The sequence below is a fragment of the Hakea prostrata genome, chromosome 4 (assembly GCF_041222555.1).
Source record: "Hakea prostrata isolate BN-2017 chromosome 4, UWA_Hpros_2, whole genome shotgun sequence".
Classification (NCBI taxonomy): domain Eukaryota; kingdom Viridiplantae; phylum Streptophyta; class Magnoliopsida; order Proteales; family Proteaceae; genus Hakea; species Hakea prostrata.
The window spans coordinates 14,161,354-14,187,316 of NC_142603.1; the positions used below are offsets into that span (position 1 = coordinate 14,161,354).

General features: G+C 37.9%; 3 protein-coding genes across 3 annotated transcripts; 2 read left to right on the forward strand and 1 right to left on the reverse strand.

Moving 5' to 3' along the window:
- The first annotated feature begins 1,562 nt into the window (after positions 1-1,562).
- Positions 1,563-3,008, forward strand: LOC149018087 (scopoletin glucosyltransferase-like). The gene has a single exon (XM_089153844.1). It carries the CDS (start codon positions 1,563-1,565, stop codon positions 3,006-3,008), a length of 1,446 nt encoding a protein of 481 aa, XP_089009970.1.
- A 5,036-nt stretch (positions 3,009-8,044) lies between these two features.
- Positions 8,045-9,915, forward strand: LOC149018088 (scopoletin glucosyltransferase-like). The gene has a single exon (XM_089154284.1). It carries the CDS (start codon positions 8,336-8,338, stop codon positions 9,788-9,790), a length of 1,455 nt encoding a protein of 484 aa, XP_089010410.1. The 5' UTR covers positions 8,045-8,335; the 3' UTR covers positions 9,791-9,915.
- A 1,695-nt stretch (positions 9,916-11,610) lies between these two features.
- Positions 11,611-20,551, reverse strand: LOC149018089 (SUMO-conjugating enzyme SCE1). Its single transcript, XM_089152414.1, has 5 exons — positions 20,341-20,551; positions 20,116-20,199; positions 12,533-12,685; positions 12,317-12,430; positions 11,611-12,088 (listed from the first exon to the last, which is right to left on the reverse strand). The coding sequence occupies exons 1-5, from the start codon at positions 20,407-20,409 to the stop codon at positions 12,026-12,028; spliced, it is 483 nt and encodes a 160-aa protein (XP_089008540.1). The 5' UTR covers positions 20,410-20,551; the 3' UTR covers positions 11,611-12,025.
- Between the last annotated feature and the right edge of the window lie 5,412 nt (positions 20,552-25,963).

The window sequence follows — 25,963 nt, forward strand, 5'->3', positions numbered from 1 at the left end:
TCTGGAAAAAAAATATAAAGTCTATGGTGATGGAAGGGTATTAAAATTAAAATGGAAAAACTTAAGAGTTAATTTTATAGAATATGTAATTTGAACAAAATTTTCTTTTTAAAGATTTATAATAAAGAGATTCATTAATTAAGGCAAGAAAATAAAGAGTTTGAACTAAAATATTGGAGATCATGGAAGAGAGAGGAGACAGGGATTCTTTCTCACCGTTTAGCCCTGGTCTTGCCCCCCGTGACCTTCCTCGGCGCTTAGGGCTTTGTCCCGGGCTCTTGCGGCTCCCCCTACCCCCCGGCCGCCCCCTGGAATTCTCTTTCTATTTGATTTGCAAATTTATATAAAAAAAATAAAAATAAAAAGGGCACGTACAATTTGTGAGGAAAAAGAGAAATGATAATAAAAAAATATTAAAAAAATCATTTGTTTGGATACAATATTAAAAAGAAAGATTTTTCATAAAAGAATACATGTTTTTATATAATAGTATTATATATATATATATATATATCATAATATATATTATAATAAAATATATTTTGTTTTTACCCAAAAAAATATTTCCAAACGACAAGAATATGCCTAATACAAGAAATTTATAAAATTGAAGATGAAATATATCCATAATGAGATTTTATGATAACAATTGATTACCAAAAAAATTTTATGATAAAAAATATACTAAATTTAAGAAGATATCTAACGTGAGAGTCAGTGACATCTTTATATAAAAAATAATGACCAGAAGACACGTTTATGAGGGAAAAAGACTCAGAATGGTCTATTCAAGAAAAAAGGACTAAGAATAAAAAGACAAGAAGGTTTATGAGGTTAATGAGTTTGAAAAGAAAAAAAGAAGAGTTATGCGCACTTACGTGACGACAATCGGCCACACTCACCCATTAAAAGCTTGTTTGGTTATCTGAATCTACAAGTTTTTAAATCTCTGCATTTATGAATCAAAGATTTATACTTATTTAGTTGTAAAATATTCTTGATTTTATGAAATTTAGGAATTTTACATTTTTTTGTTTAAAAACGTGAATTTAGTCATGCTTGAGTGTTACCATAATTATAAAATTAATGAAATTTAAGAATTCATGCTGAATAACCCAACTGAACAATAAAACTAGCCAAACAATAAATCTTTTGAACCATGAATGGTTACATTTGGAATCCTATAAATTGAAATTTTATTTCATTTTAAATTTCTGGATTCATGGAACAAAACAAGCCCAAAGATATTCCAGCTGCAGCAGTTCTGTGTAGTTCGCCGTACATACACAGATAAGATAGATGAGGACAGATATCAAGAAGAATCCAAAATAAGATAGCATAGAAGATATTAGTTTCAGAAAAGGAAAATACTTTTTTTTTTTTCTTTTTTGCTTTGAATCCTTTGATGGGGTGACAAAGTTATCTTCTTCGATAACTTCAATCATAAAGCTAGCTTCCCTCATCGATTTAGCTTATATATAGTTGCGAACTTGAAACTGTGCTGAAACACTTTTTAAGTTCTATTCAAGTTAATCGTCTACTCTGTCCAGCCCTAGTGGTCAATGGGTTCTGAACGACATCAACTTCATGCGTTCTTCTTCCCTTTCATGGCACAAGGCCATTTGCTTCCACTCACAGACATAGCCAGGTTATTCGCTAGCCATGGTGCTAAGGTTACCATAATCACCACCCCTCTCAATTCAGCCATCTTCTCCAAAACCATCGACCGTGATTACCAGTTGGGTCTGGACATCTCTGTTCTACACATCCCGTTCCCTTCAGAAGAGGCCGGCTTACCCAAAGGCTGTGAGAACATGAGCTCCATTCCTAGTCTCTCTGAAATGATAATCAAATTCTTCAATGCTCTTGAGTTGTTCCAGAAACCCTTTGAGGAACTTCTTCAAATGCATAGGCCTGATTGTCTCGTTGCCGACATGTTCTTCCCATGGGCAACTGACATGGCTGCCAAGTTTGGAATACCAAGGCTCATTTTTCATGGCACCAGTTTATTCTCTCTCTGTGTCATGGAAAACCTGAGACGATATAAACCTCATGAATCCATTAAATCCGAGACCGAAACCTTCCTTGTGCCTGGTATTCCTGACCAGATAGAATTGACGATGTCTCAGTTGCCAGACCACATGAAAAACTCAAGCGATCTGACCAAGTTGCTTCAACAAGCTAGAGAAGCAGAGGGTAAAAGCTATGGAATATTGGTGAACAGCTTCTATGAGTTGGAGCCAGCTTACGCGGATCACTACAGGAACGTTTTAGGAAGGAAGGCATGGCATATAGGCCCTGTTTCCCTCACCAACAGGGACATCGAAGATAAAGTTCAGAGAGGTAACTTCGCTTCCATTGATGAGGGTTCCTGCATGAGTTGGCTCGAGTCAAAGAAACCCAATTCGGTGCTCTATGTGAGCTTCGGAAGTATAGCTCGTTTCTCCGATTCCCAATTGGTTGAGATTGCTTTAGGACTCGAGGCTTCAGGGTATCCTTTCATTTGGGTTGTGAGATCCAAGGACAAGGGGGAAGAGAGGTGGATGCAAGAAGGGTTTGAAGAGAGGATTGAAGGGAAGGGTCTAATAATAAGGGATTGGGCACCTCAAGTTTTGATCCTGGAAAATCCTGCTGTGGGAGGGTTTGTGACTCATTGTGGATGGAACTCGACGCTTGAAAGCCTGAGTGCAGGAGTGCCCATGATCACTTGGCCTATATTTGCAGAGCAGTTCCACAATGAGAAACTGGTGACCCAAGTGTTGAGAGTAGGAGTGAGTATGGGAGTTCATGAATGGAGTGGATTTGAAGCAGGTGAGAAGGTAGCAGTGAAAAGAGAAGACATAGAGAAGGCTGTAATGCAGTTGATGGGTGGTGGAGAAGAAGCAGAGAGTATGAGAACTCGAGCTATGGAGTTCAAAAAGATGGCAAGAAAAGCTGTTGAAGACGGAGGTTCTTCTCACACTGACTTGACAGCTTTGATAGAGGAGCTGGCTTTGCATCCTCTCTAGCTAGAATCTACAGTTAGATTCCAAATTTGATTTTGTTTTTTTGTTGTTTCACCTTTTTCTTTTTAAGTGTTTTTTACGTTTGAGAGTTGAGACTCCCATATATTGAATAAATTATAGAATTTTTTACTGATAGCTCCCTTAAATGGGGTGAAATTAAAGGTTTTTTTTTTTTGGTGGGTAAAATTAAAGGTATCCTTTTAAGTGTCAAATATTACAGTGACTCACCTTTTATTACTAATTACTCATATTTAACATACTAACCCTCGGTTGAATAATTCAAAATTTTAAACCAAATGACAAAAATGCCTTTTATGAAAGTGTTATGGCTAAATTATCCCATCATTGTCACTTACATAGTTACACTCTGCATCTCCACTCTAATGAATTGTTCACCACCACAACTCTCCTTACCGCTGCAATTCTCATTCTTACTCCAATCGTTTTCTCTCAACGACATATAATCCGTTACCCAAATCTTTGTGTGAATTCTTTTGTCGATTTTTCATAAGCGCTTCAAGCAAGGGAATGAGACCTTGTTCATATCTCAAATAATATCCTCCAACGTGTCAGGAAAACCCAGTATAGTGTCTCCGACATTGCTAATTTACTGATGGATTCTCTAGTTTAGTTGGCTTATGTTGTGTGGGAACTCTTACAGGATTCTCTAGTTCCATCTACCCTCCCACCCAAGAAAAAATAATACTTGAGGCTTACCTCTCTAATTCATCCTATGGCACTACTATCAAAACCTTTTGTGAACATGATTATGCTTACAATAGAAGATCATAAATCTCAATGATACCAAAAATCCAATTTAAGAGAAGTAAAAGAAAATGAATTAGGATCGACAAAAAGAAAATCTCAAAAAAAGGATATCTTTACACTTGTTGAAATTCACTTTCTCACACAGTCAAGAACATGAGAATGAAAAAGGAAGAAAAATATATAAGAATTGACGTAATTCCTCCTCCCATATGGAGAGCCTATGTCTACGGTATGGAAGTCCACATCTCATCGAGTTACCGATAAATGTGTTTAATTATCTTTATACAAGCATTACAATTTTGAGAAAACTCAAGAGTTAAAGTCTATTACAATCATATTTATGTTGTTCCTCATTAAATTAGAAAGTTGAATTTTAATAGAATTCTCTTAAACAACGGTTTCTCCAACACTCCTCCTTCAAGTCTAGTGGAAGATATCCTCTGAGACCAACTTGAACAAAGGTGTAGATTGGATTTATAGCGGAGTAGTTTCATAGTCTGATAGATGATGTAAGTATGCAAGCTGATCTTCTTAGAGGAATTGGTGCCAATGGTGTTTTCATAATAGGAGGAACAACTACAGAGGCAAATTTCATGCTGAATTGGTTGCAATCATAAGGACCAGTGTAGATAAGCTCCCCCCGAATTTAAACCTTGAGAAAATACATGTGAACTTCATCAAATGAAACATCATGAGAAACAAGTAATTCATTGTTGCTAGGATCGAATTATGACTTTTATAGCCCTTCTTAGGGGTAGAGTAACCTAGAAAGACACATTTAGTGGCTTGAGAATCAAGCTTGTCTCCTGGTTGAGGGTTGACGTAATAAGTAGTACCAGAAATCAAAATATGGGAGAGATCAACCGATTTACCTAATAAAATCTCCATAGATTATTTAAAACCAAACACTTTGGTAGGTAACATATTAATCAAATGGTAGCTGGTAAGGACAACAGCATCACCCTAAGATCCAACTCTTCAAGGATTCTATCTTGCAGGTAGAGCGTTCTCTACCGTCGCCATAAAGCACTCCCCCAAGCCCCAGTCCCATGCAAAAGAACTCATAAAAAAAATTCTGGTGGATGTTTTTTAGTTTGTGAGGGCTACTCGTGGAATCACAAACCCTAACATGGGCTTTGCTTGGAAGCTCTTTGCAAGGCCATGTCGTCCCTGCAAGCCCTACTTCTAACCCCACACGAATCTGGATATGCTTGTATGTGAAAGTTAATGTAAAACATGGAATTCAGATGGGTATAAGTGGGAAAAAGAAGGTTTGAAAGACCAACCACTTACAAATTATTATTTTTTTCTTGGTAACCATCCCAACATCAATTTTAATTTATAAAGTTTTTTTATTATTATTTTTATAATTCAAGGTTTACCCAGCCAGCTTACGCGTACTTACACGACATCTTTAGGGCCTGTTTGGTTACATGAATCCAGAGATTTGAAATCTCTGGATTCATGAATCTAAGAATTATACCCGTTTGGTTGTAAAAATCTCTAGATTCATGAAATTTAGAGATTCACCTTTTTACACTAAAAACGTGAATCTGTAGATTTATGGGTAATGGGTGAAATCCAGAGATTTCAAAAAAGCTATACATTTGCACATTCACAAAAATCACGTTGATCAAATAGGTTTTTAGGATGAATCCACAGATTTCATTCCACAACCAAACATCTAATTTTATAAATTATAACTCCATAGATTTGAAATCTCCAGACTCATGTAACCAAACAGGCCCTAAATGAATCCAAAGATTTGAAATCTTTGAATTCACAAATGGAAGATTTATACCCATTTAGTTGTGTGAATTTCTAGATTCATGAAATCTAAGGATTCATCTTTTTACGCTAAAAACATGAATCTATAGATTTATGAGTTAGAAATGAAATTCAGAGATTTCACCCCTACTATAAAAACACTAAACATTTGAACCATGACTCTATAGATGTTTTTTCAGGATGAATCTACAGATTTCATTCCAAAGATTCAGGCTAACCAAACAATTAATTTTATAAACCATGACTCCATAAATTTGAAATTTATATATTTAAAATCCCCGAGTCAAATAAAACTTATTCTCTTCTTTCCTTTATAGTAACCTCAACTTATGGTTTACCAAAAAAAAAAAAAATGAAGACCTCAACTTATGGATTCCGTCACCCATCATATTTATGTAATAGATAAAAAGGAAGATCCTTTATTGGTCTTCCATGACTTTTATGCAAATGTAGATGTGACTTTTTGGTGGGAAACCTGGGCGGCCTTGGATTGAGTCCCTTATACAATTTAAGTCATGAAGTCATTGTGAGATTAGAATTTTTGCATTAGAGTTTTGGGTGAGAAATTCTATAATATCAGTTGATTGAAAGGTTTTAATGTCATGAAGTAATTGTCAAATATAAGACTTTTTGTCTTAGGGTTTTGGGTTACAGCTTTTAAAATACCGTTTGGTTGAGAGATTTTAATGCTATAGATTCATTGTGAGATTTGAGGCTTTTTGTCTTAGGGTGTTGAATGAAAGTTTTTATAGTGCTATTTGGATGATTGGTTGAAAGATTTTACCCTTATGAAGTCATTATGAGATTTGAGACTTTTTATTTTAGGGTTTTGGATGAGAGTTTTATAATGCCGTTCTAGGAATTGGTTGAAAGATTTTACTATTTTAGCATTATAAAGTCATTGTGAGATTTGAAACTTTTCGTCTTAAGGTTTTGGTTGAGAGTTTTTATAATGTCATTTTGATGATTCATTGAAAGTTTTAAACATCGTCATATATAGCATGAATAATAATAGAACACCATCATCAACTATGAAAACTTAGAATCCACAATGAAAGGGATGAGAATGCTCCAAATAGAATTTCTAATTGATTTCTTTTAAAGGTTACATCTACCAACTCTTGGTAATTGATTTCCATCTAATTTGACTCTAGGAAAATATAAAGTCACTAGGAAGTAGGAACTTACTAATTGGACTCTACGGAAATAAAAAAAATCTAATTAGAAAATTAAAAGTAATAACTACATATGGAAATTCTAGGATAAACACTTTTCAAGATAGCCTCCACATATCCCAATTCATGGATCATAGAAAGAAACCCATTCGTTTACCAAAAGAAAAAAAAAAAACATTTCAAATTCAGTACCACTTTCAAGTTTAATTGACCTACTTCTTTTGTATTCCTATGTTGTTTATCATATTCTTATTGTGATCTTCTTCCTATATAATAAACAGTTGTTCTTCATCTTTACTCGTAGATATAACACACTCTATTGGTGTATCAACAATGTTAAATTTAAAGTTTTTACACAACACCCACTATTATCGGAGTGAAATTAATGATCACCCACTATTATCGAAAAATAAGATTCCCAATTTACAGACGTTCTTGGGCTCTTGAATAACTCGTAGTATTAATTTCCAACTAATTTGACTCTAAGAAAATGAAAAATAATTACGAGCCACCTAATTTGACTCTACAAAAATGTAAATCTAACTAGAAGATCAAAAGTTCAATAACTACAAATAGAAATTTTAAGATACCCACTTTTGAAGATAGACTCCACAAATCCCCAGTTCATAGATTCTAAAGACCCATTTCAAATTCAATGCCACTATTATGTTCAATTAACTCCCTTCTTTCCTATTCTAATGTCCTACAGCACATTTTCATTGTGATCTTCTTACTACATTGAAAAAAATCTTCCTCTTCTTTACCTCTAGACATTGCACACTCTATTAATATCAAGATATATCTCACCCAAGGATCCACCGTCTAGCGAAGTGCGCACGACCCAAAGTATATAAATCAACCAATGAAGAGCTTTAGTGTTGTACAATTAATGTGAAGTACTGAGCTACGTACTGTCATGATCGAATGAATGATCTAGGTCGAAATCTCTACCACCCGATTTTATTTTATTTAACTTTCAAAGCCGTATCATACCCATCTGTTACAAAAAGATATATGCAAAATTAGTGATCGAGATTTTGACCGCGACCACTCGGTTCTATTCGTGGTCATATGCAAGTCAGCCCTATTCAACCATGTCTCACCGACTCACTAATGACGCATGCACTTACGTAAGGACGTTGGTTCACACTTCACACTGATCGCCCGACCATGCATGAAGATTATGCTGCTGCAGAACTCTGTGGTTCACGTGAACTCGGAGAGAGAGATGAGAATCCAATGGCGGAGAAAATTATAAAATAAAAACAAAATCAGTGAAAGAATCCATTGGAGGAAAAGAATATAAAATAAAAAACAAATCACTTTCAAAGAGCTCACTACACACAATCCGAAATACTACTTAGCTTTGAATCCTTTGGAGTAGTGTCCAAGTTATATCTTCTTCTAAATTAAAGACGGCAACTTCAATAGTTCGATCATAAAGCCCACTAAACTGATCGATTTAGCTTATATATTTTCAGTTGCGAACTTGCAACTGTGCTCGAGCACTTGCAGGGACCAACTCATAAGACAGCAATTCTCCAGTACAGCTTAAAAATTAGCTAGTTTACGCTGTGCATGCAGTCTTAGCTTGATTCAATGGGTTCTGAACGACATCAACTTCATGCCTTTTTCTTCCCTCTCATGGCACACGGCCATATGCTCCCACTCGTAGACATAGCCAGGCTATTCGCTAGCCGTGGTGCTAAGGTTACCATAGTCACCACCCCCCTCAACGCACCTCTCTTCTCCAGAACCATCGACCGTGATAACCAGTTTGGTCTGGACATTTCTGTTCAGCTCATTTCATTCCCTTCAGAAGAGGCTGGCTTACCTCAAGGCTGCGAGAATATAAACTCCCTTACGAATATATCCGAAATGATGCCCAAATTCCTCAATGCTTTTGACTTGTTCCAGAAACCCTTCGAGGAATTTCTTCAAAAGCATAGCCCTGATTGTCTTGTTGCCGACATGTTCTTCCCATGGGCTACGGACACCGCTGCCAAGTTTGGAATACCAAGGCTCGTCTTTCATGGCACCAGTTTCTTCTCTCTCTGTGTCTCCGAAAGCTTGAGACAATATAAGCCTTATGAAACCATTAAATCCGAGACCGAGACCTTCCTTGTGCCTTGTCTTCCTGACCAGATAGAGTTGATGATGTCCCAGTTGCCACACCACTTCAAAATACCAAGCGATCTCACCAAGTTGATTGAACGAGCTAGTGAATCAGAGGAAAAAAGCTATGGAGTATTGGTGAACAGCTTCTACGAGTTGGAGCCAGCTTATGCGGATCACTACCGGAAAGTCCTAGGGAAAAAGGCATGGCATGTAGGTCCTGCTTCACTCATCAACAGGGACATTGTAGATAAAGTTCAGAGGGGTAACTTGGCTTCCATTGATGAGCATGCCTGCCTGAGTTGGCTCGACTCGAAGAAACCAAATTCGGTGCTCTATGTGAGCTTTGGGAGCGTGGCTCGTTTCACTGATTCCCAATTGCTTGAGATTGCTTTGGGGCTCGAGGCTTCAGGGTATTCTTTTATTTGGGTTGTGAGATCCAATGACAAGGGAGACGAGAGGTGGATGCCAGAAGGGTTTGAAGAGAGGATTGAAGGGAACGGTCTGATAATAAGGGATTGGGCACCTCAAATTTTGATCCTGCAAAATCCTGCTGTGGGAGGGTTCGTGACTCATTGTGGATGGAACTCGACGCTTGAAAGCCTGAGTGCAGGGGTGCCCATGATCACTTGGCCTATATTTGCAGAGCAGTTCTACAATGAGAAACTGGTGACCCAAGTGTTGAGGGTAGGAGTGAGTATAGGGGTTCATGAATGGAGTGGATTTCAATCAGAAGAAAAGACAGCAGTGAAGAGAGAAGACATAGAGAAGGCTGTAATGCAGTTGATGAGTGGTGGAGAAGAAGCAGAGCGTATGAGAAGTCGAGCTATGGAACTCAAAGAAATGGCAAGAAGAGCTGTTGAAGATGGAGGTTCTTCACACACTGACTTGACAGCTTTGATAGAGGAGCTGGCTTTGCATCCTAGAGAAACTGCCTAGAATCTCCAGTTTGATTCCAAATTTTATTCTTCTTTTGCTGTTTTTTCTTTTTCTTAATTAATAAGACTATGGTTCTCTATTTCCATTAAATAAATATATAAGACCATGGTTCTCTTTTTCAATCACCATCACAGATTGTGCGGTTCTTAATGAGTGCTAGTCATTTGAGTGGAGGTGTCTCTGTTTCTGCTGAGCTTAAAAGCTTGGTGGAAATTTGTTTGGAAGTCGAATATTCTTCCTAAAGTTCAAAAAAAATATGTGAAGGTTGTTTAACAAAGATCTGGCTGTACTGCCCTAAACTGGAGTATTTTCCAATGGTAGTAAGAATTTTCTTCTTTGTGATGCAATGGAGAAGATGAATGGCATTTGTTTTTAGATTGTCCGTGGTCTCAACTCATTTTGTTTGGAGGACTTTTCAATGGAAACCGATGTTTTAAGACTGATTTTGCTTGATAGAATATGTTTAAAATTATTCAGATCATTCAGGTCAGGCATCAAAAGTCTGTTCAAAAGAGGTTCTTTGTGGTGTGTGTCATTTCATCATTCTTCATTTGGTTTACAAGATTGCAAGAAATCAAGCGGACATGGGGGATTCAGAATTCATTTGGACAGGCTGGCCAAGGGAATAAGAGTACGCAAAGACCTGGGGAGCGCCCGGCAGAAACAGCACTTGGCAATCCTAGGAATATAAGAAAAAGACAAATAAAAAGCAGAAGCAACTCCTATACCCAATGGGTTTGGGGGGGGGGGGACCTGGTTTTTTATGCATTTGATTAGCTCTAGGTTGTCTGGCTACTAGTGTGCATGATCATGAATCCCTGACATGGCTTGAAGAGCACCACTCCTAAGCGCTAAGGCTTCCCCCCACCAGGATATTATTAAAATGAGCAATTTGAGATGCTGTGAACAAAGGGGTAACTAAATCTCTTATAATGAAGCTGAGTCCTCCTACCTTGCCTCGACTTTTAAGTGTTGCATCTGTGCTAATTTTAATTGAACCAAGAGGGAGGGGTGGGGGTCCATTCCTTTGCCGTGCTAACAGAAATACAAAGTCCCTGAAACATTTGGCTTTTTGGATTTAGAACAAATTCCATGGCTATATCTTTTTCTGACTTTGCAAGTTCCATTGGAGACCATGATCTCTCTCTAAAGGTGAGGTCGTTTTGGCAAATCCATAATTTCCCACACAACTGAAACACAAGGAGTAAAATTCGTGGGCTCTATTTTCTGGGCCCATGAATTCATTTTTTTTAGGTTTTTAACCCAAAGATATAGTTGGATTCGGCCATTGGCCAAGCCTTTATAACCGAGAGAACATGCCATTCAGCATGCCTTTGCAAAGGGACAATTGAAGAGAATGCAGTCTATTAACTCCAATTCCTCCGCACAACCTCAACCAACCTTGCTCACCTTTCATGTTCCTGCACCAAATTGCCACTCTAGTGTTTTAACCCTCGGGGTGGTTGTGGCATTTCAAAGTGCTGGTCTCGATTTGTTTCCAAATAGGAGATGCTGAAGATGATGGTTTCTTGGCCGAAATTTTTTTCCCTTTGCATTAGATAAGAAGTGACACACCAATTTGACTGTATACTTTCCATCCTTAGATCCAACCCAATATAACTCATCATCATGTAAGAATAAACTAAACTGTGTATTTAGTACTCTGCTTGGACTACCAATGGATCTACAAGTTGCTTGATCAAATCAAATTTCCACTTTGTCTCTTGAGGATCAATTAGATTGTAACCCACAGCCTTCAAGCCTTGGATGACTTAGGGTATAACTTGAAGTCCGAGGACCCAGCCATCAACCCAAATTTGGATAAGAGTTCCCAAGACCAATTCTCCATACTAATACATTAAACTAATCAAATTTTAAGTCATTTATCACAAAGTTCTCCAGAACCCATCTGCATGTCCTCTAGTGCACTGACATTTTCACGCTTCCACCAAGTATCCCTTCTAATTCACTTTCAAAAGGAGGAAATTAAGAACGAATCTCCAAACAGAGCATGAGGGTCTATGCTCTTCAATAACAGGTCATACGAAGTATCCCCAAGGGCAGAACATATTGATTAAGCATTTCTGGCATTTAAACTGAAATCTTGTCAAATTCAAGTCATTAATTACAAACAGAAGTTCTTCCATACCAGACAATAACCTACTGCAGTCTACATATATACCACCACCTGGCAAATACACCAACGATTTTCCAAAGAGCAGGCCAGGTATGGCATCAAACAAGGGGTGGGTATTGCTTAGCTTGCTGTTTAACCCTTCTCTTGTACTCGGTTGGCTCCTGCAAGTCACAATCTCGGTGATCAGAAGTAGAACAATGGGCACCAAGAAACGAATTTCTGATGTCTTCCTGTGAATCTCACACAGCATGGGGCACATGCCATTTTATAGGAGGGAAAATACACACAAGGAGGCACTAACTTGTGCTACACAGCCTAGCGGCATTCTTTACCCCATAATATATACCAAACATATATATATATATTAAAGATTCTCAACGGGTCAATACCTGGATGAAGAGCTGATATCCATCTGTCTGGGCAGGATCAGCAGGATTTGGCTGGTCTAGCAAGTCCTGTATGCCAACAAGAATTTGTTTCACTGTGATTGCCGGTCTCCAACCCTAGACATAACAAAAGCAATTTTAAGTAATGGGATGTCAACTTAATCCATAAACATCAAACAGCAGGCAGCAGGATGTCTAATGACAGCATTGGGTACTTACACTATCCTCGTTGAGAATTGATAAACAAACAGTTCCTGAAGGGTAAACATTAGGGTGGAAGAAACCTTGAGGGAACTTGCACTTGGGCGGCTTGCTAGGGTAGTCCTCGCTGAAGTGGAGAGTAATTGGAAAGTAACCACCTTCCCAGTCAGTCTGCACCAGAAGACTAGCAGATTTATAAATTGTTGATGCCAAATGAAATACATTACAATAAATAAAATCAAAATCCAGCCAAATCGAGAAATTTGTTGATCCTCTGCTTTTGCTAGCATCAAATGTAAAATAGTTTACTCCAATCCATCCTTAAATGTTTTATCTTCAACATGCAAGACATTGCAGTATTCATACAAGGTGCCCAAAATTAATGTGTTTATGTCTTAAATCCTAAAATGACCATAAGAAAAGGTGTGAATGGAGGAATCCATCACTTAGCCCTGAATGAAGAATGACCCCAAGTAAGGCCCTACATGGCTTAATTTGTGGTGGTTGAAATTTAAATTAAAGGGCTTGCACATATTCTTGTATTTCAAACTGAATTTTTCACGCAGCCACCAAACTTGATCCCACCACCTTCATATAGCTTGATGTGGAAGAATCAAGTTTTTCTTTAAACAAATCTTCAAGATTGATCTGCCTCAAATAACTCCACCCTATTCTCAACCAAAGCTAGAATAGTAATTATCTCACACTGTTCTTCACTAATTCTACAACAGGTCAGAACCTGTGAATCTGTGATTTATACACTAACCTAACATCAAACTGGCCAATTAAGGATATACAACCAATTTCTACTTGTCAATGCAGTTCTTGGACCCAAAATCCTCACATAGAATTTGGTTAAACTTTGTAATTGTCCAATTAAAGGGACCCAAATTATGGGTAGAAGTAGAAAGACAGAATTCATTAGTTAGGTAAGATTCTTGTTTCAACTAGATTTCCATTATTATTTCACTTGCCTAGGAACTTTAAAGAGCCACGCAATAGACACAATTTTATTAATGAACTTGGTTTGCAAGCCGGTGCTGCCTTCTTCCTTCATTGTCAGAGTTCGGTTTAGCATGTGTTCTGAACTCCAGTAGAATTGGTGCTTCATCTAATAGATTCTTTGATGGTGTGAAGACTGGGAAGTTCAAATTGAAGCTTCTTTAGAGTTTTTGAAGATTTTTTCTATTTAATTCAATTTTATTTGCAATCCTCAAAGAAACTGAGCAACTGTCCAAGAGATCCTACACTAAAGTAAGTTTGAACCATCCATCAATATTCAGTGTCTCCTAATCCAAACCACTAAAACCTAATATCTCACCCATTTCTTGAAATTAACCCATCTCACAAATTCTTGATGACTCATGAAAAACTAAATCTTGTCTTGAAAGATGGGTGGAAGAATGAACTCATGATACAGAACAAAAGGATCTTTCACAATCTCCCCCCCCCCCCTCCCCTCTTCCTCTTTTTTCTCCTCTTTCCAATGGTCTCAGCGTCCTCAATAGGTCAGTAGGAGCCTGCAAGTTTTTCATCTTGTTTGGTTACTTCCCATTGATGCATTGTTAATGAATGCTTTGATAGGATAATCAGATTGCAGGTCATCAACATATAATCAATGACAATTCCAGTATTGAGTAGATAGCATGTTTCGGAGCTAGAAATGAAATAGTTCAATTTATAGAACAAGGATTTGCAGCTGGGGGAAGATAGAATATGACCATAACCACCATCATAAAATTAAACATGATTTCACCAGCCATATATAGCATAGTTAGAAGTTAGAAATGGATCAGTTCAAGTAAAAGAACTAAGATTTACAGCTGGAGGGAGGATTGAGAAAATCAATTGTGAGGGAGTAACAACTCTTCTCACCTAGTCTCTTCATTAACACCAACCTCAAAACTACATAAGCCTCCCTGAAGAGGTAACATTGAAGAAAAACAAAAAAACACTTCAATATGACTTACAAGAAATCAATTATAAAAGTACCCTTTTCAACATAACTTCTACTCTAATAAGCACATCTACCAACAATTTGGAACCACACTTTAACTAACCTCTAGTTTGAAAAGTAAAGGTATCATGACCCAGCTAAGTGCTGATACAGGTTGATGCGGTCATTAAACCTTAAATTCTATGCTAGAATAAAGGGTTAACGAGGCAGCTATAACAGGACCAGGCTAAAGGCATGTAAACAAGATTCTGGTTGTCTAGGTTAGAGTAGCAAGAATAACTCCATCAGCAACCAAAATAGGTATGCTAACAAGAAACTCCAACTGATGATACAGATTCTAGTTCTGCAGATCAGCAACTGAGAAGATCCGACAGCAACATTCACAGATTTCAGCACCTGCAACAGTTTGCTAGTTCTAAAGATCAGCAACTGCTAAGATCTAATAGCAATGTCCCCTGATTCACAGGAAGAAACAAAGTTTTGTACGGAGGATCAAACAAAGAGAGTAGGAGAGAGGAGGTTGATAGGAAAGAGTAAAAGAAGAAATCTGTTAATGCACTAAGGTTCTCCAATATAAGAATAAAAATGAATGAGAATGTGAGAGAGAGAGAGAGAGAGAGAGAAGTAGCAGGATTCAGAATCCCAAGAAAGAAACCAAATGGAGCAGGGGAGATTCTAACTCAAATTCCAATAGCATATTTCCTCGTTCCGCCTAATATGTTAACTCATGAGAAATAACAAGATCAAAAGACTCATCAGAATAGAAGCCTCCCATGCAAATACTGTGACTGCAACTTGACCACATACTTGGGGAATCATTGCCTAGGCAACAAGGCATTTTGGGTGGCCACCATGGCCATTCATTCACCTTGCTTGTCTAGGTGCCTAGATCCAAAATATTTGAAATGAAAGGGATCAAAGGGTAGACATGAGGGAAAAGGGAGCATAAACAAGGAAAATGGTGGGAAATTGGGGAATAGGGAAGCAGCAGTACTAGGACCAAGGACCTGATGATGGAATATGTTCATCTGTCTTTCAATATAACTTTCAGCATCTCATTCTAAAACAAACGAAATATTAATGGAATGGAATTGGAAGCACAGAAGGTTATAGGCTTTCAGTATCAGGAATTTGCATGTACAAATAGGTTTATGAGGCTATAACTTACTCAGGAGTCAAATGAGAAGAAATTGTTTTGAGTTCAAACCAACAATGGAAGCATTGAACTTAATAAAGTAAAATTACCCACTGTAAGTATTTTCAGATTCCTCTATAAGGCTACAATTATGACCTGTGTAGGATAAAGATATTGCTAGGTTTTCTACTACAAGGACTGGAGCTATAAGCCTAAATATTAGGGATTTCAGTCCTATAAGAGATTCGAAATTAGTTTCTAATTTCTATTTAATTTTTTTGAAGATTTAGGTAAAATTGGGTCAATATTGACTTACAAATGTGATTGTTCATTGTGGAAGGAGTGTTCCACAGTTCAAACCTCAGAACAGGGAAAGCTTTTGGCATATGAATCATTCAAGTAATATTACCTAGAGCAGGTTACCTTCAACACAATTATCAGGGACAAAGAGAAGAGGATGGAGAGAAAGGAAGGCCAAGAAAGGGACTGCTGTTATTACCAGAAACAGAGGGAAAAAGAGCAAGGGGCAAGATGATGAGAACAAAGGAGGAGAGCAGTGGTAGGTCACAAAACAGATTGTTCATACTATTTCAGTAACAAGCTCAACATTTTGCTAATCCAAACCCGCCAACCAAGCTAGATTACAATAATATATTCATTAAAAGGGAGACAAGAAATTGAATTTCCTAAGACAATTAAAAATCAACTTACGATAACATAGAGAACTGAAATGGGAACCCGATAAAACCCCAATAAGCTGGTTCTAGAATATCCTGCTGAACCTAAAAACTCATAAACAAGTTGATTGAAGTGCTCCACTAGCTCATTGGTGTGTCTAGATGATTGAAGTGCTCCACAACCCCCCCCCCCCCAAAAAAAAACGTAATCAAAACAAAAGGGGGGGGGGGATCTTCCATCCCAATTGTGAAAGAAGTCTCTTGTAGTCCCAATGGAGCAGCTAATTAGGATTGGACCCACCCTGCCCAAACCATCTCTCCATCACCTATGGACCTAGAAGACATTAATTTTCCCAAGATTCAAACTGGAACCAGTTCATCTCTACTTCAGTATCCCGGTTGGGTTTGGACCAGTCCAAGGCAAGTGTATTTGCATCAATTCCCCACTTGCCTACAAGTTCTGTACAAGAGAGGATCAGCACCATTTAGGGTTTTTACAAATATTGACTGTAAATGGCCAATTGATCAACAGTCTAATTTACTGACGGTCATTAGCAAACGATGTCTTTTCAATGGCATCCTGAACATGATGCTCATGCACCAAAATTTAGAAAGACTATAAGTTCTTCGATCTTAACTTTTAGCAAGGTCAGTGTACTCAATTTGACTGTCTCATTTGTTTTCCCATTTGGCCCACCTAACAACTATACATGCTTAAGATCTTACCACAAAAGTTATTGTTAAAATTTGCAAGCTCCATGAAACCTATCATTCATCAAGGTAGAAAGTTCTACATAGAAACTGCAGTTTAGGGAACCCATCACTAAAAGGACGGAGTAAGTCATATCAATTGGATCTCCATAATTTTGTAGGTTTAATATAACAATGGCAGAGTTGTAATATTTGGACTCTGAAGTAGAGAGGGGCGGGGAAGGAAGAAAAACGAAGAGAAGTCGGGCATAGGTGCAATAATGGGTGGGAAGGAGACACCAAGAAAGTTTTGAGAGAGAGAAAGAGAGGGCAATACAGAATTAGGATAGTGGGACTTCTGTGAAGGAAAAAAAGAGGACAAAAAGGGAAAAGAAAGAAAAGAAGGGGGCAGTATAGGAAACATGAAAGACAGAGAGGAAGGGGGATTAATAAGAAAACGGAATGAAAAGGGTCACTTAGGTGAGGGGGATAATAGGAAATAAAATTGGTGCTAAAATTATTGATTTGCAAGAGAGGAGGCAGGCACTATCTTCAACCTTCAACCAAGGACCGAACATATTAAGCTACCCAGAGGAAGACACTACAAATTCAATGTAATAAACTACTGGTTTCGGCTCCTCTCCTTGGAGCAAATCTACCACGCAATGCCCAGTGAATTATGAGAAGCACACACATCTAATATACAAGTCCAACGTCTAAGGGTAAGCGGGTAAATACCCATGTTTACCCCTAACTAGAACCCATTGTTTTTGAAAACCCGATCATCTCATCTGCCCTTTCTTTCAAAACCATTGATGGAGCAGAATCTTCAACATCAGTCGTTAAAATTGGGAATGGTGGCCTGTGGCTCAACAGCCTTTGCCAGCAGGTGAAGTCCAACACTAGGAGACGGAGGAACTGGCTTTGTCAAGAGTTCAGCAGCTAAAATCAGGCATCTCTTTCACATAAAACACGTAGAACAGCTTGAAAGGAAAGATCAATTACTGCAACTTCACCTGCCCCGTAAACCCCTTTAAACACCCCAGATCCACCGGTCACAGCAAGGTGAGTATCCATACAAAGCTCCGTTCAAACGGAGAGGAGAATATGGGATTCACCTTCTAAATCTCTTTTTATGTCCATCTTATTTTCCCCATTGATTCTCCCCCAAACTGGAAACTGGAAACTGGAAACACAGTTAATACCAAATTATGTTGAAACTAGAAGAGAAGTCCCAAGTTTTTCCCAAATTCACAAGATTTAGTTATATTATGATACAAACTATTCATCTACACCATTTGAACAAAAAACCCTAAACAACTACGAGAACTGAACACTGCTAATACAGCCCAACCCTTCTGTAAAGTCTTGGAGACAACAGGGATTTGAAATCCCACCTACAAGACCCCACAATCCTTCTAAAGTCTTAGCTTTCATCCTCAGCAGCAGCCCTTGATGAACTGGAGGTTGTATTCTTTAGCAACAAAAGATTGTGGATGTTGGGCATCACACCACGCTTTAGCAATGGTAACAGCACCAACCAATTTGCCCAGTTCTTCATTGTTCCTGATGGCCAACTGAATATGCCTTGGAAGAATTCAAGTCTTCTTTTTATCCCTAGCAGCGTACCCACAAGGTCCAACTCCTAAAATCAACATTTTACATCAACAAAGGACAAGAAATCAGTCAAATTAATGAAAAGCTTCATTATTTGAATGTTTGATAGAGATGTTCTTCACTTTGGTAGTCTTTGAACAGAGGAAGAAAATGACAGGACCATAATAGGGTTTTAAGAGTAGGAGAAGATGAGATTCCAAATCAGATCTAAATGGAACTTCAATCTGGTTTTTACAAAGAATGGGTTTTAGTTAACGTAAAAATGGATAAATTACCCTAGAAGTTGGATGGGCATATAACATGTCTACCCTTTATAACTCATTGGGCATTCCTTGGAAGATTTCCTCCAAGAAGAGGAGCCGAAACCCAAACTGCTCCAGGAGGTAGGTATTATACCCCATCTGATTGACAGTGATTTTGACTCTGCCTACGAAAAGAGGAGAAGGTGGGAGAAGTGTAGACAACCAAGGATCTCAAATCAAACCAGCAATGAACATTGACAGGTAGTAGAAGGGGAAGCTAGAAGAAATCATAGTTGCAAGCAAGGGAAGACCAGGTACTAAAAGGCTCCTAAAAATAATTACTTTCTAATTAGGACACTAGTTCAAGTAAGAAACTGAAAAGGATTGGGAACTAAATATTGAACGCCAATAACTTCTAAAATAGAAAAACTAAAACAAACTAAAGATGTTAATTATGTCATCTAAAAAAACATAAATTCCTAAAATGCAGCTAGAATCAAAACTCAAATTGGACCCAGATCATCTCTTTCTGGATACCCGACTAGGTTTGGGTTGGTCCAAAGGAGTGTATCTTCATCAGCACCTGCATCAACAAGAAACCTGGCCCGTTACAAAATCAAGCCATAAGTCAATGAAACGTGCATACAGTTAATCATATTAGGCAAATATTATTATTATTATTTTTTTTTTGGTAATATTAGGCAAATATGATTCAAGTTAGAGAAGTGAAGACCACAAGAATTTAGATTAGATACCCTGAAATTGAAAATTTAATCTTCACATCTTTGCAGCGGTTTGCTGAATCCCCAATATCAGCGTTTAATTATTAGAAGGTTTTGGGTCAACAAACTCTCAATCATGCTCAGAGTGATTTAATAGATATTCCCCAGCATAATACAAACTCTAAAGGGAACCAACAGAAGCATGCCACTTCAATTTCCAGCAGTAAAGTCCTAAGAGATGATTTCAAGGATAAAAAAATAATTTTGATTCAGCAGCCATGGGGATTTAATAGTTTCAATTACCATCGAGAGAATAAAGGCTGAAAACGAAATAGAAATTATTTCCATGTTATCCGACACTTTATAAAGGTTCAACAGAAGGCATCAACGTTTCAAGAAAACAACGACACCAGAATATGCATCCTATGTTAATTCATCCGCTGATGATATCGCTAAGCAATGACATAACAGCCTAAAGCTTTAACATTGGAGAATTTCCTACAAAAGATTACACTTTTATCGACTTCACTCGGAAAGGAGAGAAAGGGAAACAGAACTTACCCCAGCCTTACCAGGGATGGTACAATGCCAGACCATCAAGTTCACAGACCCATCGGGCAACGTCTCTGGCTTAGCAACAAAACCCTAAACAAAAAACACAACGAATTCAGTAAAAAAAGGATCAAACCCCCCAAAGAAAAGGTAAAATAGATACGAGAAAGAAGGGGAAAAAGAATAGAAGACCAGGAAGGATTGGTAATCAAGGCAAAGAGAAATTGTACGGACATGTGGATGATTCTTGCGCCATGCTTTCCTCTCCTCAGCAAGACGACCACGAGCAATCCCTCCAGACATATTTGCTTCCCTTCCTGCTTCTGGTTCTTCTCTCTTTCTCTCGCGCTCTGCTTTGTTCGCTCTGGTCTCGGTCTCGCACTTTCCCCTGGTCGTCGCTCACTCTGCCATCAACAGTCGACGAAGGAGACGTGAGAGACGTTCGAGCTCTGGTCTTTATAGTTGTTTCCTGCGTGGGGAAATTATAATTTAAAAAAAAAAAAAAAAAAAAAAAAAAAAAACTACTTTTGCAATGATAATCAAATTATTAAATTATTATTCCAACTAGATAGCTAAAACGTCAAATTCGCATCTTATGCGTGAGAATCACGCAAGTCTGTGCTGCTCGTGGCCTACGGGGCAACTTGGTAGAAGTGGGGAAAATTTTATCCAGCTTTCTGACCCATCACACAGAAATACATTAACTTGTCTTTTACAGTTGGATTGGAATCTTTTCTTTCTTAATTAGTGCCAAATTACCTAGAATTGTGATCCCGAAGCTTCGATTATGAGAATAGAATCCCGCGTTTTTATCGTGATCAATGGGATGGCCATGTGGTTGTCAGGTTGTGGGACCAGGTCTTGACTGGTTTTGATAGTTTTTGGAGATTTAAATTTTGATATAAAAAATAAGGAAGGAATACTGGTTTGCTACGACCTTATGGGCTACTCATGGGTCCTACCCTACACTAATCTAGTTGCAATGGCCGGTTCATCCACCTGAACCAGATATGTTCATATCCGCCCAAATCAGTCCGGCTCAGCTAGAGGCTCAGACTTTAGAGAATAGTGCATGTATGTATCTAGGTTAATTAAACGGTTCAGATTTTAATTTGAACTAAACAGTGAATTTGGGCCATCGGTTGCTGAGAGTAGTGCATTAATTAGGCTGCTTCCAACAAAATACAAACATTAGTTACTTTCTACAGAGGGCTCCCACTAAATAACACGACTTGTCGTTAGCATTGAATCATGCAAAAAGAGAGGGTAATGGAGTTAATAAACAAAATGAGCAAGATGGCAAATGTCATTCTAATCCTCCTCCCTTCTGATTTGATACTTATTGTTTGATAATGTGAGTTGCAAGGTTGAATGTGGTTTAAAATTCAATTAAAATAAGAAAGAAAGAATAAGAAGAGAAACTTAGGTGTGGTTATCAAAATTTAGTGGAGTGAAGGGGGAATCCCCAATGTAGGATTTGGATCCCCTTTCAATCATGTGAGTCATTAATACTTTATTGGAAAATACAAAGTCAACATTGCTATATCAAATCCAAAGGCGTGGCTCAGTTGGCAAAAGACCAATGTTTCCACATAGAAGGTCAAAGTTCGAATTTTCTCGGGACCAGGGGCGAAGCCCCGCCTATATTAATTATATAAAAGCTCCCCTGAGAATGTAGTCGTAGTGTGTGCAAGCTAGCCTGAATAAACCTTGGATCCAAAAAAAAAAAAAAAAAAAAATTTAAGTTATTAACTCAACACTAGATGGTTATATTGAGTTATTTATGTCAAGAACAAGTGGATCAAGTCCAACTCATCACCGGATGCCCAAGCCCAAGTCAAGGTCAAGACCAAACCAATATGAATATGAAGACTAAACTATAAATCAAGATGAACATGAATAATAGAGCACAAGAAGATTTAAGTCATTAACTTAAGGTCAAACAAGAAGACTTAGAAAATTAGGACCTAAAACACCTCCATGAATATTTATATATAATTGTACTCATTTGTATCAAAATCATGTGCATCATGTCATTAGATTGACCTATGACATGTTAAGAGTGTACATGAGGACATAAGGTTGGTTAGAAAACCTTAAAAACATTTAAAAGTCCCTTAAAAGTCATATTATGTGCCTCTAGGTTGCAAACGGATTTTTAGGAGGAGATTTGTTTTACTAGACAGACATTTGTCTGATCACAAAAGCTCAAATGGACATTTGTTTGCACTAAAATTTCACATAAATTTATATCCAATTGTCTACTCCCTAACTACTTTCAAGCTCTCAAATTACAAAAGATTAATTGTGTTTTGTCTTTCACCCTTACTCCATCATTGAATAAAATATCAAGACGTTTAAGCAAACTTGTGTGAGCTAAATTTGATGTGATTTAAGGTTTTTGTTTGAAGATCATTGGTGGTGCATATCATATCACTTGGGCATACTTATTGCATCATACTCACACAAAATATAAAGTGACACACCTCTTGTTAGGTAATATTAAAACTATTTCTTGAGGTAAAGAGAAGAGTGGACATAGACTTGAATGGTTGAATTACTATAAAATCCTAGTATTGTGAATTGTGTATTTACAAATTAGTTTAAGTTCAATTTATTCAATTATATTTAAATTTATGCATATTTAATTTTGTATTTTGCAATTGAATATAAAATTAGATAAATCCACTTGTTGCAACCTGTTCACCTCCCCTCTAAGTTGCATTAACATATTTTTTTGACAGCTTACATGAGACCCACTAGACTACGAAATACGAAACTAAATGCTCTCATAATATAATATTTTTGGGTGGTTTTTTTTTCTCTTTCCCCATGGGGTCGGGGGTGAGTTGGGGGCCTGGTGAGCCATAACTCACTCAAATGCCTTAATACAAAAGTTCATGGGCTTCATGGGCTTTGGATGGAATTTTGAAACTTAGGGTCCACTCAATGCTCATCATATAATTTGATTAGGAATGATGCACTTTCTACTTTGCCTGTGCTGGATTGCCTCTGCTTGATCTATACTCCAGAGAAATTTTGAAATGCTTGCTTTGTGGGTTGGTGGGAAGTCAAATGAAGAGTTCATGCATACTCCATCCATGTATCCCATCAAGCTTTGAGACAAGGTAGTTACGAGTAGTTGTAATAACATGACAAAGGGATTTTGATGTGACTACAATATATAGCTGAAGAGCAAAAGCTTCATGGACCATCACCTTACCTTAGCTTGGATTTGGTAACTCATATAATTATGCCACATGAAAAGATGATATAGTAATTCTAGATATTTCGAATTTGGATCCTCTACTTGTTGTGTGTTCTCTTTATACTTTTTCATCATACATTAGGAGGGGGATCACTGGGGCCCACTACTGAGTTTTCTTGCGAGGATTCAAAGATACTCCATCTCCTAATATGTGGCGAAGAAGTATAAGGAAAACATAAACTTCTATCCTAACAAGTGGAGGATCTCGACTTGGATATCTCGGAAGGGTATAGGTTGTGTTGTGTTACCTTAACCTTGGTCCCGACAAACTCCAAATCATTCTTGCAAAAGAGGAGTTAGCAGCGAGCCAGCTATGATGCCGGGGACCGCCTCCGATGGCTAAGTTAGTTGGGGATCAGACGAGAACTCCGAGTGAAGATCACTCATAGTAGATGGAAAAATTATCTGTCTTACCCTCGGGCGTTGACCGCTATTTATACCGTTTGGGTTACCTTTTTCGTCGTTGATTTGATCCCGTGTATTACGTCCGGCTATCGTGGCGATTTGGCCTTTAGATAGAAGTTAACTTGTTATTCGCCAGGGATGTGCTTTCCCCTTTCAGCCCCATGATGAATATATGACATCCCAAGTATTAACCCGGTCAAGAGAGACCTCCGACCGGTTAGGCGCCCGGAAAAACTGTTGTTCTTTCCCGTCTCAAGTTGATTTGATGTCGACTTTTTGAATGGATCTTAAATATATGAAAAAGACTCAGACAGGATTAGTATCTGAATCACATATTCACATTTGCATCTCCAGCATTGTCCCTTAGAAATGTTCGTATCTTTAGGGTTTATACACAATATTCCTCAACTCAAATGCTTGAAAATGAACATTGGTACTGCAGGAAACCCTCTTTTTCTAACCACTTGAAGATTTTCAGGAGGTTACTCTTCATTTCTGATTTGTATTGTTTTCTGGGGGTGGGGAAAGTGAGCCCTCCAGGTCCCTTTCATTCTAAAATTATGTCTTTGGTAGTGCCCATTTATTAACTGGTTGATCTACTTGTTAACAGAAAATTAAGGTTTTAATGCTATCCCAGTCATTTTGAGGGCCCTATAACAAATTGGTTCCTAACACCACTTCAGTGCTAAGGCCCCCCCCAAAATCCCCCTAAACGAATAGTGTCCATACCAAGGATCAAGAGTAGGGCAAAGGCAATAATGCTCAAGAGCCATGAATGCTTGCCTACCTTGTATGACAAGAACAGTAGATAGAGAAAGAAGCTTCACAGTGCAAAGGAAGGGAGCCTTCCCTTTTTTTCTTCTTATCAATGTTTAGGTCCTACCTCACATGGAACTACTAAACAGTGAGTGGTCATTATTAACTAGGCCTCATGGAATCCAGGCAGCCAACCACAAACCCTAATTGTCCCTTGCATTCTAGCTTGATAAAGCTAGCTTCTTCCATCTCCAGGAGTAAAGGAGATCAATCAAAGGAATCAAAAACTTTTACCCAATTGATCTCTCACATGAAGAGACACATATGGCTTGTTCTTGTGTCTGGAACGGCTCAGCTTAGAGCTTGGAAGAAGGAAAAAGAGAAGCCCAAAACAAGAAATGATGGAAGATAAAAGTAAAGAGCAGCACTTGGATTGCTTTGGACCACAATGATAATTGCAGTGTGGAAATTAACTAGATCCCCTCATGGCCTCTTTTATATGTTTTCATGAACTAAAGCGCATTGTTTTAGAGAGAAGTTCAGATTCATTCATATAGATAACACAATGATGTCAACTTAATTAACAATAGATAAAAGGGTATTATAAATTTGTTATTACTCTTAATAAAGGGTAGAAGAGCTTGTGGGGGTGGGGCAGTGAGGAAATGAGGAGGGACAGAAAGATGGGGAACTGTGGATGAAAAGAGGTTTTGGAATAATATGGAATGTAAAGGAGGTGGGAGCATATGATGCGAAGGGTCACATGGATTAGAAAGCACAAGGAAAAGGAGAAATGGGATTAAACTATATATATAGCTCTCCAGTAATCTTAGTTAGGCTATATAATTAGCTTTTAATTAATCTTGAATTATATCCTTCTTTCTCTTTCTTTTTTTTTTTTTTTTTTTTTTTTTTTTTTTTTTTTTTTGGGTAAGTTCCTTCTCTCTCATCTGATAAATGATACACGGGAATATGGGTATGTGGCCTTCTCTTTTTGTTCAATGAAAATGTTAAATAAGGGTTGTTAGGAGTAATTAATGATATTACAGTTTAATCTGCATACATATTATTGAAATGTTTTATCTTATGCATGGACCATTAGCATGATTAAAGGTATATCCATTTTGCACCTAGTACATTAGCTCGGTCAAGTGTACCAACTCATGGCTCGAGAAAGAGTAAATCAAATTAGGTGATCAAAATAGAGTCAATGTGTTAGACCGAGAAGAGTCACTCAACAAAACCATGCAACGCTATGCCTGAGCGGCTTGCCCATAGTCCCACGAAGAACTAGTGGGTCAAGTCCTTTGAGGACTCCACTCTTTTTTGCCTAGGAGATCCTCACATCTGTTGATAGCTCCATATGTGTTAGAAGATACATTAACCTAGCCCATATGGGCCACGTCAGTTTGGGGCAAAGTGGCTGCC